The following is a 14,074-nucleotide window of genomic DNA, read 5'->3' as shown; positions in this document are numbered from 1 at the left end:
CCTAATGACTGGGAGTGGAAAAACAGATGCTGGGGACAAACAGTTTTTCAAGTGGGCTGCGGGCATTTTATTTCTTCACCAGCATACCAACCACTCTTATGAATCTCAAGGACACATCCCATCTCTTTTAATATTGCTATCTGTGAGATGTTACTTAAAGAAGCCCCATTAGAACAGCAGAAGTGCCTTCGATCTTTTATCTTTACAGACAGAATTCATAATCCACACTATACACTATTTTAACGAACACACTTCAGCTTTTTGAAATATGATCTTTTGGTGAGCATAAAACAAATGACCAAGGAAAGGAATTTCTCAAAAGAAACACTGTAAAGCTGCACTAGGGACAAATCAGTTTGGCTGCAATGATGCACTGGATTTATAATTTCACATAGGGTAATTAAAATAATATCTTGTGCAAACACTTCTACCTTCCTATTGTACAGTTTTCATATATTCAGACGGTAAAGGAGGTCTCCAGCAATGCTATTCAGCCTAATTTAGTCCAAGCAAATGGATAGAAGAAAATTCCCATTAACGTATAATAAAAAAACATGCACAGACTGATAGATGTAACATTACCAGTATGCAAAAAATTAAAATGAAACAAATTAAGAACTCCAAACATTAAATTCAGATTGTTTATTGTAAACAGTATAACTCTAGCACTCTGTCATACTGGCTGTGTCACATGCACCCAATTCCACATCAACTGCTTAAAATAGCACTTGCAAAAATTACAGTTATGTAATAATAATTTATGGTTTCTTACATAAACTAATTAACAAGCACTAAAATTGAATTACAGTGTATTCTAGGTAGTTTTTTATTGCTTGTAGACACTGCAGCTTTGGGTCCATTAAAATGAACCCATTAGTATGCCTGAGTTTATTGAAATTTACTGCTGTATCAAACTCAGAAACTGTAAAATGCTGGAGAACACTTAAAAGCAATTAAGAGCTGCTGGAAAACTACAGAGGTTTCCACATCCAGTTACAGAAATTTGAAATTCTACACTTTTTCCTCTGGAAAACATGGTTTGTGAGGTTGTGTTAAATACACTGCCATTCCAATTTATTTATATAATTTGTTAAAATTAGAGTTGATATGAACTCCATGAACATATATACATTTATTTTTACACACAATAGAAGCCATTTCATTTTATTCACCATAAGAGTGGTATGTTTAAATACTTAATCCCAAAATATATTTTTTATAATATGTTGTCAAAACTTTTAATATATATATAATACAAATACTTTTACTAAAGGAAAACTATAAACAAGCAAAATTCAAGAGGGTAAAAGGCCCATTTTATATGAGGGATCCATGAAAAATGTGGTGAAAAGAGACATTTTTACTTTTTTTGCTTATATTATTATTTAATTTTTTTTTCTCCTCAGGCTACAGAAAAATTGATAGTGGCCTTCCCTGGCAACAGGTTACGTCGCAATCATCAGATTTATTAAAAAGATGTTGAAATATACACCCTTAACCTTTAAAACAACCTTCAAATACACTGTATTTTTCAACTAGAAGACACTCTCAGATAAAAACAATTTAAGGCCCTTACCTTGTCAAGCATTCATTTAATTTGGCTTTAGAGCCGGTCTAATAAAGAACATTCTTCCAAGACAGGAACAGCCCTACTGAATATACCAGGATTCTGATGTATGATAACGTGTATCACAACAGGGTCTTAGTTTCAGGTTCTTCTAATAAGCAAACTCTCAGTAACACCCTGATGAGCAGATTTTGTAGCTTCAGTGCTTTGCATACTTTGGCCTGTCTCAATAATTACAATCAACTTCATGTGTTAAAACAGGTAGGAGAACATAGGTATTAGTAAGATACTCCCCTTACCTTTTTCTATTTTGGGGCTGTCCCAAGCACAAGACCACTCTGCAGGAGTCAGTAAACTTGGTGAAGATTAGTTTATATATAGTTTTTTACCAATTTACTAACTTAGGGAATATACACACACACATATATTATTCCAGCATAATTCTTGATCCTTCTGGGTTTTGCATAGGCTCCTTTAAAGAAGGAACATTTTGTGATGTAACCTGAACCACACTGTGCTATAGCAGTACTGCACACCCAGTACTGTCTTGTCCCATCCCAAATGCCCTCCTGAAGGACAAGGATCCACACAGATGTACCAGAACAGGAACGTATCTGATTCATTACAGGGTCCGTATTTGACACTCACCCGTTCTTGAATCAAGAATATGTACTTAAAAGTTATTTGCACTGTGCTGTAAATACTCTGATGGACTGGGACCTAACATTAAAAATGAGGCAAATAGACTTACTTCTCGATCTGCACATATATAACTGAAAACAAAAAAGGACACCAACTAAAGTATTTCATATATCAAATGGAAACAGTTCGCAGGAACACTGAAAAACAGGATGCTGACAGTATCAGGAACTGGGACAACACTTTTGATAACAAAAATAAGATGCATTATAAAGTGTTTCCAGCATTTTACCAGTTTTAATATAAAATTATTCTAAATTTGTATAGAAAGATTAAAATCATGCCCATATATTCAGTTATTCTCATTAAGACAATTCACTCACTTACTACTATGCTGTCAATTTCCTTTTTATTTTTCCATCAATGGCATTCATAAAACTTAAATAGAAAATATGTTGGTTGCATTACGGATCAATTAAAAAAGGTGTCATTCAATATGTCACTTAAAAAAAATGTGAAAGTCTCTATTTTTAAGAAAAATTTCTGACCCCATCCCAAAAAAGACCTACTTTTCTCATTCCCTCCAGGCCCCAGTAAGATAAATATTGGGACACTAAACAGTGTTCTTCAGAAGTAACAAGGATATTTCAGGCAATTTTGTTTGCTCTGGAGGGCTAATTTAACAAAATGAAAATTTGTGGGGATATATTATTTTAAAAATATACTGCATCTACAAGTTTTTCATTATTACTGTTTCAGTTGATTTTGATTTTCAACAGGTTGTCTGTAATATAAATGTCACATGACCACAACTGATTTTCACGTACTCTCTATCCCTAACATACAGCTAATGTCAAATGAACCAAGAAAGATTTTGGGACTTTTATCATAAAGGATAGAACCACTTATCCTAATGATCTTTAATAATTATGTTCATCATGACATTCCCCTGAAACCACGCCAGTACTGATCATCTGCATGACTCCATCCATTGGGGTTCTTCACAGTTTTGCAGCCATGAAATTGATATGTGGTTTCACCAGCGGAAAGAGCGGCAGACTGCGCTTGAATTCTGTCATATTTTCAATCACACTTGGCTGCAACAAAGGGTGGTCAAGAAAAAGTCTGCTCAGTTATCTTCAATCAGAAAAGTGATAAATTCCTTGAGTTTCATTTTAACTTTTGCTACAGCTACATATGAACACTTCTTTCTTGCTCTTTTCTACAGTATTAGTGATTCATCCTTTATTATTCACTCAATCAAAATACAGTGTTATTTCTTACAAAAGAAATGGTTTCATATTTACTGCAGATAACTTAAAACAAGCTATAATGCTTTAATAATAATGGCAGGAACTTTAGTAAATGTAGAGCTTATCCTTCCACTTAAAAATTCTATGTCAGAATACCCCACCTGTCCTTTGAATATCAGAGGCAAGATCATAAAAACAATAGCAATTCAATGAGCTAAAATTTCTAGTTGCAGTAACAAAGTAATTTTTAACATTTCAGCCATAATGGCTAATACATTCACATGTAATTCATACAGAAAATTCCACTCAGGGTAATCATTTCCCCTAAAAGGACTGAATGAAAACACATATCTTCCAACTGCAATGCAAAAGGTTCATTATCTACTGGGACAAATTTTGCTATCCTTCTTCAAGAAGATCCATTTAAGGTCCAGTAAGTGCAGTGCCATCATATCTAACCACACAGCAAAATCTGTAATACTTGTATGAACATAACTTGTCAAATTGCTTCCTCCACAGGTTATTAATTGACAGGAACACACATTAATATTTTAGACTTTAAAATAATAACCAGATAGTTGGTTTTGTTGGTGGTGGTTTGGAGGGGGGTTGTTTGGATTTTTTTAAACAAAGATGATAGATGCGTTGATGCATATGCATCTCTCTTTACACCTGACACATCATCATATACAATCAGTGTTTTCAGCCAATAAGCATATGCATTTACTCCACAGTGAAGACATTCAGTCCAGATACCTTTCATTTCAACAGAATAGAAGGAAGAAAATAACAGTAGAGACAGTGGAGGGGAAAGAAAACAAACCAAACAAAAAACAACCAAACCAAACAGGAAAAACCCCTGTTATTATTGAGGATGAGGATGTTACTTTCCTCATGCCCTAGCATGTGGAAAAGAGCTGAAATGTCAGTCCCACAACAGCATGAATATCAAAAAGTTTGTTTCTTACTACAAAACCCATATTTAATGATACTAAACTTCCATATTAAGTATATAGCCTGGGATCTTCTATGTTGTTTCTTTTTACCTGTGGTAGTGGTGGTGCTGGTGCCAGGTTCACATCGTTTTGGCATGGAAATTCTCCAACAACAGGGCCTATTTAACATCATCAAAATTGATTCAGGACCATAATTTAATCAGTACCTTTTACATAATAAACTGCTTTCTCTTATAAGGCAGGTATCTATATAAAGCACAGGTTATTAATTTTGAAGTATCTCTAAATAAGAATTTTGAACACAATTTTATACCCTACAGCTGTATTTAGAAATACAAGGAGCTTATGAATTGACTTGAGAACATGTGCTGAGGCAGTGGCTTTTATTCATTTTACCTACACATAAAGAGAATGTAGAAATAAAAACTGCTAATCTACTGATCAATGAATACGTAAAATTTATCTTCAGGAGAAACTATGAGCAATGTAATAAATGACAGTGGTAACTGCAATGAAAGTATGGCTGTCAACTTCATGTACCAACATGCTGGATAGAAATCCCAAGTCTTCCCTGCCTGCCCCCATGCATGCCCTCCTTCAGTCCCCCCAAAATGTATTCCAGCATCCAATCCACTTGTCAATAAGAACTTCCAGTCTTAAATTCCTTAAGCCTCCCTTCTACCTCCATACTCAAATTTCAACACTAACTTTCACCCTGGCAATTGAAATACTTGCTCCTCCTCCTAAAATCCCAGCTAACTCAACTACTTCTGATTCTTTTCCACTCTCAGAGAAAATGGTGGGTCTGACACCAGGAGGAAGGGTTCTCTCTGGGATGCTTTTTAGCCTTCCACCTTCATGTTACTCTCTAGAGAATGGGCACCTACATTTGGAAGAATACTCATTTTGACTCACAAAAAATATATTAATGTACCAATTTCCCTTTCATGGGTCATATGCCAAGTTAAATGGTTTAGGACTGGGGAGTATGTGGAGAGAATACTATGCCATAATCTGTAAGAGTAACCACTTGTTAGGTTGTGTCCCATGCTCACTCTTGTCTTGGGAAAATACCATTTCAAGCAAATAATAAAATACTCTGGTAATGTAGGTACTACATTTTAGAAAGTCTTCACTAGATAGGAAAAGTATTAAAACATTTCTATTTAGCAATGATTAGTCATGAGAACCTGAAAGACGCTCTGAAGCACGTCTTCTGTCCTCACCTGCAGAATTTAAATTTCCATGGTACCATAACAATTAATCCTTCTGAAACTGAAAACTGTTTCATGACAGGCACACACCTACCTGCGTCTTTTTGTGCTAAAGACAAGTCTGTAATAATATTCTTGATTTTGCAACCAGTTGTGTTGGAATTTAAGTCCAGTATAAACTAGTGAAAAATCTACACAAAACAACACAAAAGTTTTTCCTCATCTTATTAACCAGACACACTTTTATCCTTTTCCTTCATGAATTCTAAAATGGAACAACACACTTCACAAAGATTATTTGTGAGGTGAAAAATCTAGATTATTTGAAAATAAAAACTAAAGAACTTCCTCAAATTTAAATACGTTTGACAATCCCAGAAGGTTGTGTGGAGATTTTGTTGCTTTTTTTTTCCCTTTTGAGTATGCTTGAAGAAAACTGTGAATATTTCTTTTAAATAAAAAAAGAAAACAAACCACCACAACCCATGATGTAACTGCAAATCCTAATTAATTTTTCCTCTATGTGTCATGGTTTTCTAATTGTTTTTTTAAAATACTCTGTTGAAAAATGAAGTGGTATTTTAAGATATTAATATCAATATACTTCAGAATGGCTGAAGAGCTCATCTACAAAGACAGATCAGATGATCTGAAGCATCCATGTGACGAAACCCTATAAAAAGAAATTCTTCTTCCTCTGTAAAGTATATAATCCTCAGAGCCAAGTTTTTCTTTCAGGGTATTATATAGGTATTATAAAGGTATTATATAATTTTGCTATCTTTAACCATGACTTACTTGAACAGGAATTGATTAAATACTATATTCAACACAATACTTACAGGAATCCATTTCCCTGGCAAGCACGTGTACTGATACCTTGTGTCTTCTGGGAGCATCTATTGCTAACAGCACCTACAGTAAAAAACATCAAGTCCTTCAGGTGTGGAAAGTATCACCCAGACATTATATTTATCAGCAGTAAAATACTGAGAGCATTTAAATTTAAACATGAGGGATTAACCTTGAGATGTCTTGGGCTTGATTGATGGGCCGAGGCCAACTGCACGAGTTTCAACAAGGCCAAATGTCAGGTTCTGCACTTTGGCCACAGCAACCCCCAGCAGCACTACAGGCTGGAGGAGGAGTGGCTGGAGAGCTGCGCAGCAGAGAGGGACCTGTGGGGTGCTGATCCACAGCCAGCTGAACGTAAGCCAGCAGTGTGCCCAAGAAGGCCAACCCCATCCTGGCTTGCACCAGAAACAGTGTGACCAGCAGGACAGGGGAGGTGACCCTGCCCATAAACTCTGCCTTAGCGAGGCCGCACCTCAAGCACTGTGTGCAGCATTGCGCACTGCAGCGGAAGAAGGACACGGAGGTGCTGGAGAGAGTGCAGAGGAGGGCAACCAAGCTGATCAGGGGTCTGGAGAAAAGGTCTTATGACCGGGAGAGGGAACTGGGGGCTGTTCAGCTTGGAGATGAGGAGGTTGAGGGGAGACCTCATTGCTCTCTACAACTACCTGAAAGGAGGTGGTAGAGACAGACACTGGCCTCTTCTCCCTGGTGACCAGTGATAGGACAAGCAAGAGGAAAATGGGGTAAAGCTCCATCAGGTTAGCTTCAGGTTAGATATCAGGAAAAACTTCTTCACAGAAAGAGTGGGGAGGCATTGAAACAGGCTGCCCAGGGAGGTGGGGGGGCACCATCCCTAGAGGTGTTCAGAAGATGGGTAGATGAAGAACTACAGTGGATGGTTTAGTAGTTATGAGTTGTGGGGTGGATGGTTGGATTCAATGATCTTAGAGGTCTTTTCCAACCTTGATGATTCTGTGTCCATTCAAGTAATATTAAAGTTATCCATACAGTACTTTGAATTATTTTACAATCAAGTTATGAAATTCAAGTATTGTTTGGCATGCCAAAAAACTGTAAGTAGTAGAAATTTTGCTATTAATTATGATAGTATCAATACAACCTAAAATCTCTGCAAAATTTTCAGTCCCTGGCAGCCTTCTGAAAGCACATTATCTTTAACACAACTATTAGAATAATTGGCTCACCAATCTAGTCAGTTATTTCTGCTCTGGTTTACCAAATAATCATGTACAAGGCATAAATGCAAGCAAAACAGGATGGATTCCTACAGAAGTGGAATGTGGGTACTTGTTCAAGTTATTGTTTATTAGCCAACAGCTACTGAAATTCCATTTAATAAGCTTGTGTTTGCTTCATGTCTTTCCCACACTATCATACTATTAAAAACAAAACCTACCAAACAACAAAAAAAGATGTTAGCATTCACTGTGCCATGGAAATAATAACCACTTCTAAGCATTTAGACTAAGTCTCAAAAATAGACAGTAATGTAAAAGGGACCTTAGATACTGAAAAGGATAAGACAGTGTAAAAGACTGAAACCATTTGGAAAGACATTGGCCTGTCACATCCCCCTGCCACCCAAGAGAGAAAAAAAGGAACACACAGATACACATATACCCATGTTTCTTCATGGGCATAAGTTTTCCACCCAATAAGTTCCAAAGACATAGATCTACCTCATTTTTCAAAGTATTCCCTGAGCTGTTAGCTGTTCCATAAGTACTAAAACAATATATATGCTTTGTAATACAGTGACTTATCATTGCCTGTGAAATTTGCTACAAAACAAAAAAAATTAGACAAATTTATTCATTGAGGGGGACAAGTATTCCAGCTGCTTATATTAGACCTAGGTATTTAGCAAGCAACTTCATGCTGAGATGCAATGAATAATTATTGCATCATTATGCTGATCCTTTGCTCTGCCTAACTAGGAGAGCAAGAAAAAGAAGCTTTAAAAAAATCTGTTTTGTTCACAATTTATGCATACAGAGTAAACTGAACTTGCAATTTTGGGCATATCTGGTCACAGAACAGCACATTTTTATTCAAAAAGAAAGGGTAAATTAGACAAGAGGAGAAAAAGAGCTGGTAAGAAAAGGAGGAATTACAACAAAACCAAATTCTCAACAATTTTTACAATATACTAGTTACATTTAAACCAAGAAAGATTCAGAAAACAAAATTATTAAGGTATCTGCATCAATCATGTAATTTACCTATCACAGGCATAAATATATGCTTCCTTAGTTTACACAAATAACATCTACATCTCTTTCCAAGTAATGTTTTAACTACATGACTAACTTACCTTGTAGAACTGTATAATATCTTCCTTGGTCAGGGTCTTTAGATAAGCCACTTCAATGTTATCTGCAAAAGAACACTAAAAATTAGAGCAAGTGTGCAAATCATAGCTGCTTATTAGCACATTTATTCAAAATATTTTCTTTCAAACTAAGATGCTGTTAATTGACTGCAAGTAATATGCTTTTCATTCTTAACTTTCAGCCTAATACTTCTTTATTTAGATATGCAAAATATGGCTACAGCCAGCAGTAAGAAATTCCAGAGGTAATACAGATCCAAGTATGGTATAAACAGAAACACGCAAGGCAGAGAAAAAATTAAACTGTTTCATTGGACACAAAGTAGTTGATAGCATAAGCTTCCACACCACTCCCACTCCTTATGAAACTTTGTCAGTAGCTGTCATGCTCTTGAGACCAAGCCAACATGAACATTCAAAATTCTTCATTACTTGAAGAATATCAGTTCAGTTAGTCACTGTCAACCACAAAGACAGTATTTACTCTTGTGGAAGGCCAGTACTATGTAAAGAAGTTATAGGATACAAAGTAAGATTTAAGTAGGAATCATATATGCATGGAAGATGGAAAATTATAGCTGTGAGTAAGAGTAGAGACATGAAAATGTGAGGAAGATCTGATCCATACCTAGAATTTTTTGGGGTTTTTTTTGTTAGACACTATCTTACTACCATGCCTCAGCATTTTCTATCAAAAATGTTTGAATAATGTAAAAGGGATTTATGCTACTATGTAGGATCACAATGTGAAGAACCACGAGTCCATTTTTGTTGTAACAGTAGAAGTTGGATCTCAGCTGCGTTTTCCCACAAGCTTCATCTTCAAAGTACCATGACCAAAAAAAGCAAAAAAAATTACTGTTTCTTCAAGCCTACTCTAAGCTGAGACAGGTCACGTGTTAGTTAAGATACCCAGTGTTGTCTCTGCCATTGCTACTTTAAAAGAACTGCGCAATGAGAAGAGGACTAGGGTTCATCTGAATGTGTGCACTGTCAAGAATGTCAAAATGTTTTTGAATGCATCTCAGTCAAGTATTAGGTATGTATGTAACACAGACATCTGAACAGCACAGAAGGAAATTTGAGCTTATGTGGCATCAACATTTGCATTCAAACCACTTGCAATCCTTGACCTATTTAAGTCTCACTGAGCCTCAAGGGAAGGAACAGAAGGTCAATGAAGCATTTGCCAACCCCCATCATACAGCAAAAACCAGAGAATATGTTTATCCTCTATTACTAACACCATCCACAATGAGAGCACAGGCTCCACAATGAGGGATTTGCTCATAGCAAAAGAAAGAAACACAACTTAGATGACACAAATCACAAAAAAATGCATGAAATTATGCACAAGCTATGTGGAAGTTTGTTTCCAAAAGAATATAACACGCAACAGTCACAACTGTAGCCAATCTACAGTGTCCAGCTTTACAGGAATTACAATCTGTCTTACCTCTGTCAAAGTTATACTGCTGGGAAATTATTTCCCCCCAGTATTTAGCACATTCTGCAGACAGCTTCTTTGGTTTGTCTAGACGACGAATTGCTAAAGCTTGGATGTGTTTTTGAAAGGCCTCTTCTGTCATGTCTTCTATACATTTCTCCATAGTTTTTAAGAATGCTTCAACTCTGCTTTCTAAATAGTGTGGTGGCTTTTCAGATTGGATAATAAATCTTAGTCCTTGTATGCCATTTGCCCGACGTGGACCACTGAACACAATGTAACCTTGGCAAAACAAGAAGAGTCACAAATTAAAAAAAAAAATCCCTGGTTCCAGCATTAAGTTGGCCAAACATGACGTGTGACAGGAATGCAATTTTGTGCTAAGTTAAATTCTGTATTATAAATCAAATAATGCAGATTTTCAAAACGTATCATAATTAAAAAAAAAATAATCTTTACTTCACTGAAGTAAAGTTCAGGGAAGGTGCAAGGAGATGAGACAGCCGAAGACAGAACAAAAGGAATTGTGTCATCTGTATTAGGTAACCAGAAATGAAGCTGTACTCCAGTGTTTCATTAGACTCAACATTAGGAACCTATTATTATTTTTTCATAACATCTAATCTGAATTCTCTTTGATGTAGTGTAAAACCACTATTTCCTATCTTAACAATTAGATACAAAGAGATATCTCTTCCCTTTTTCTTGCAGCTTTTGCTTATCTAACACCTAAGTCTTTTCCCAGTCTTGGCCTCTTTTAAGAACACATCTATCACATTTCCATCTTTTAAATATTGTTTTATTGCTATAATTTCTTAATGCTCACATTAAAACCGGGTACAGCATTTGAAAGCTCTTCCCTGAATAATACAGGTGTTTTATTGCCTGTGTATCTTAGAAGTTTCCATTTATATATCCCAGTGTTTTACACAGCAGAATGATACTGCTGATTTATGCTCTCCTTCTAATCCGCTGCAACCTGTAGATTGTTTTCTACATAACTGCCACCAAGCCTGCTAGCTTGTATCTGTACCATTGATTATTCCTGCCAAACTATTCCTTCCCAGTCACCTCTTCATTCGTGTTTCCAAAATGTCAAATGAGTTTTGAATTCTAAATCTCTCTTCCCACACACTTGCAGCCTCTCCTAGCTTAGTGTTAACTAAAGATAATTTATCTTCCATGAATTTAGAATGGTTTTGCTAAGTTATTCTGTGTTTTCCAGGAATTAGAATTATGCTGACTGATCTGTAGTTTCCCTGCTCTTCTCTTTCCTTTAAGGAAATAGCACTAACCTGTGTTTATTTTTCCAGTACCTCTTCTATCATCCCAAATTCTAAGTTAGAACATTTCTAATTCTAGGATTTCATAATTTGGAGCTGTTTAAAATGGAATTTTGAGTTTGTTATGCCTAAACTCTTTAAAAGCTTCTAATTTACCTGACCAATCTTTAATGTTTTATTTTCCTGGTCAAAGGTAAACCTTGGAGAACTTGATCACTGGTATTTATATTGGAAGTCATCTGGTCACAGGTAAAATTTTAAGTGAAAACTAACAAAGTCATCCTTTCACCTTCAGAAAAACTGTATTCTTCCTCATCAGTATTTCAAGCATGCAAGCTGTCACGCAAAGACTGTCACTCCATGTTATCCTGTTTGGAATAATCTTAGCATTTGTCAGTGTAACTGCTTCACGTAACAATTCCTTGTACTTAAGGGTGAAAGGCTCTATATTTAAAAGGCTTGAAATGCATTAAGAATGGCAACTTTCTATGACCCATGCAGCAGTATTCCTAAGTTAAGACCTGTGAATCATTAAGTGCACCTGGCAGAAGCATCACAAGCAGAAAAGATCAAAGTACTACAACTGATTCTTAAAGAACAGCTTAAATTTCGGAATCTCTTTGTAAAAATTCAAGATAGTTTTCTGTACAGTGATTAAACTTTTTTTAAGCCAGAGTTGGTTTCAGATATTTCAGATTTATCTTCAACACTGTGGACTGATTCTTCTCAATTTAGAGTATGTGTGCACTAACATTCCTTTGAGTCACCAGCAGTTAAAATGATTTACCAAGCACCTTTCAAATGGCATTCACTAAGCAGACAAAGAACACCTCATAATGCCCTATGTAAATACACGAGTATGTGTGTATACAGACACAATCACTATGTGAAAACTTACCTAACTGTTCCTTGGTGCGCAGTGTATTGAAGCATGGTTCTGAGATAATCTGACAAAAGAGCTCCAAAAACATATTCTCAGAAGTGCTCTGCATGTCTGTCTGGTAATATATTTCAATACCACAATTGTTATGAACTTCATTTCTCTGTTGATAGACAAACCACCCTCCTAGAAGACAAAGTGGAAACATTGAAACTCATGAAAACGTACATTCTGATTGTCCAAGGTTAAAATGGCAATGCTCTATCACTTATGGAATGGAATTATAATAAATGGTTTCAGACTGCTAAGAGAATTTCCACTAACAGCATACTTTTGTGGAACAAGTAAAGAAAATACTTTAACACATTGAAATGTCATTGATTCATCATATCAGCAAGTAAATTGAAATTGGCTGCTTCTCCTCAAGGAAACATTTTTGGAACAGGGATGGAATTCTGCATTGCCTCTATTGTGTAGTTTCTAAATACAATTTCTCAGAAACATTTATGAATATCAAAAATAATTCATCATTTAAAATCAATAGTTCCTTTGATATACAGCACTTTCCACAGGCTGATGATCAGTTATGGGTAATTGTGCTACATATGGGCTATATAGCTACGTATGTCATCATTCTTGTATAACCCCAACCAATTCCTTGAACCTCCTTTCTTATATATTATATTTTTTGCACACTAGAAGTCAAATTATATACAAACACTATGAGACCAAAAGAACCCATATTATAAAAACCAAGTTACTTTTGTAAGAGCTTTAATTTTTCTCCAAAACAGAGTTGTTTAGGACAATCTTTCAATTCTTTGAGCAATAATTAACCATGAATGGCTAATTATTATCAAAGAATGTTGCTTATTCAAACGTGTATACTAGGTGTAGCAGAGTGGGATAGGGCTCATATTTCTATAAATGATAGTGAGTGAATTAGGATTGAATCATAGGAAGGTTTGGGCTTCAAAGGACCTTAAAGATCTACTTCCTACCCCCAAGAAGCCCACTTTACATACGAATTAAAAATGAAATCAAATTAATTTTCAGGCATATCATAAATATAAGTAGATAATTTTATTAACAGAACCACACCCTAACTACATTTTCAAATTTAGAGTTTAAAGTAATTTGAGTCTAATTTTGAAACAAATTCCTAGCAACTGAGTAATATTACTTTTCAAGTGCCCTTATTTAACAGTCTCAATTTAATCTGAATTAAAACATTGTAAATAAACCCTTTAACTTACTGTCAGGAAGTTGCACTTCTCTGTATCTCACTAGCTGACTGGGAAGGAGTGGCTTTGTATGAGCGTGCTCAATGAGAGTGTCCTCAACCATCTGCATAATTCCTAATGCAGCCTGGTAGAGAAAAGAGGATTTTTTAATGATCATTAGTTATTCTGCACCAAACAGCAGGGTACGGCTTTCCAATAATTATTTTTATTGATTGGAAAAAAAAACAGTAATAGAAAGTAGGAATACTGTAATTTAACAAAAAGACAGTAGAGGTTAAGTAGATGAGAGGAAATAGCTTGAGGTATGAGGGGTTTGTGAGGGCTTTCAACATCTATCTTGTTACAGGCTTAGCAATTTCTACTCCTCCCCAAAACTTTTGAAA

The 14,074-nt window shown here is 35.6% G+C and overlaps 1 protein-coding gene across 5 annotated transcripts in view; it reads right to left on the bottom strand.

Annotated features, from left to right (window-relative positions):
• Positions 1 to 627: 627 nt before the first annotated feature.
• Positions 628 to 14,074, bottom strand: part of IDE (insulin degrading enzyme) — a 58,484-nt gene continuing 45,037 nt past the window's right edge. For all 5 annotated transcript variants that reach the window (XM_030452807.1, XM_030452805.1, XM_030452809.1 and 2 more), the window contains exons 19-25: positions 13,704 to 13,815; positions 12,466 to 12,633; positions 10,294 to 10,566; positions 8,820 to 8,881; positions 6,472 to 6,544; positions 4,506 to 4,573; positions 628 to 3,303 (exon numbers count right to left, since the gene is read on the bottom strand). In XM_030452807.1, coding sequence (XP_030308667.1) covers positions 3,208 to 3,303; positions 4,506 to 4,573; positions 6,472 to 6,544; positions 8,820 to 8,881; positions 10,294 to 10,566; positions 12,466 to 12,633; positions 13,704 to 13,815 — 852 coding nt within the window. In that variant the 3' untranslated portion in view covers positions 628 to 3,207. The remainder of the gene's footprint in view (positions 3,304 to 4,505; positions 4,574 to 6,471; positions 6,545 to 8,819; positions 8,882 to 10,293; positions 10,567 to 12,465; positions 12,634 to 13,703; positions 13,816 to 14,074) is intronic.

This window comes from Calypte anna, chromosome 6, assembly GCF_003957555.1.
Source record: "Calypte anna isolate BGI_N300 chromosome 6, bCalAnn1_v1.p, whole genome shotgun sequence".
Lineage (NCBI taxonomy): Eukaryota > Metazoa > Chordata > Aves > Apodiformes > Trochilidae > Calypte > Calypte anna.
Note: the sequence above shows the minus strand (reverse complement) of the source record. Positions and strands in the feature narration are given on the sequence as shown.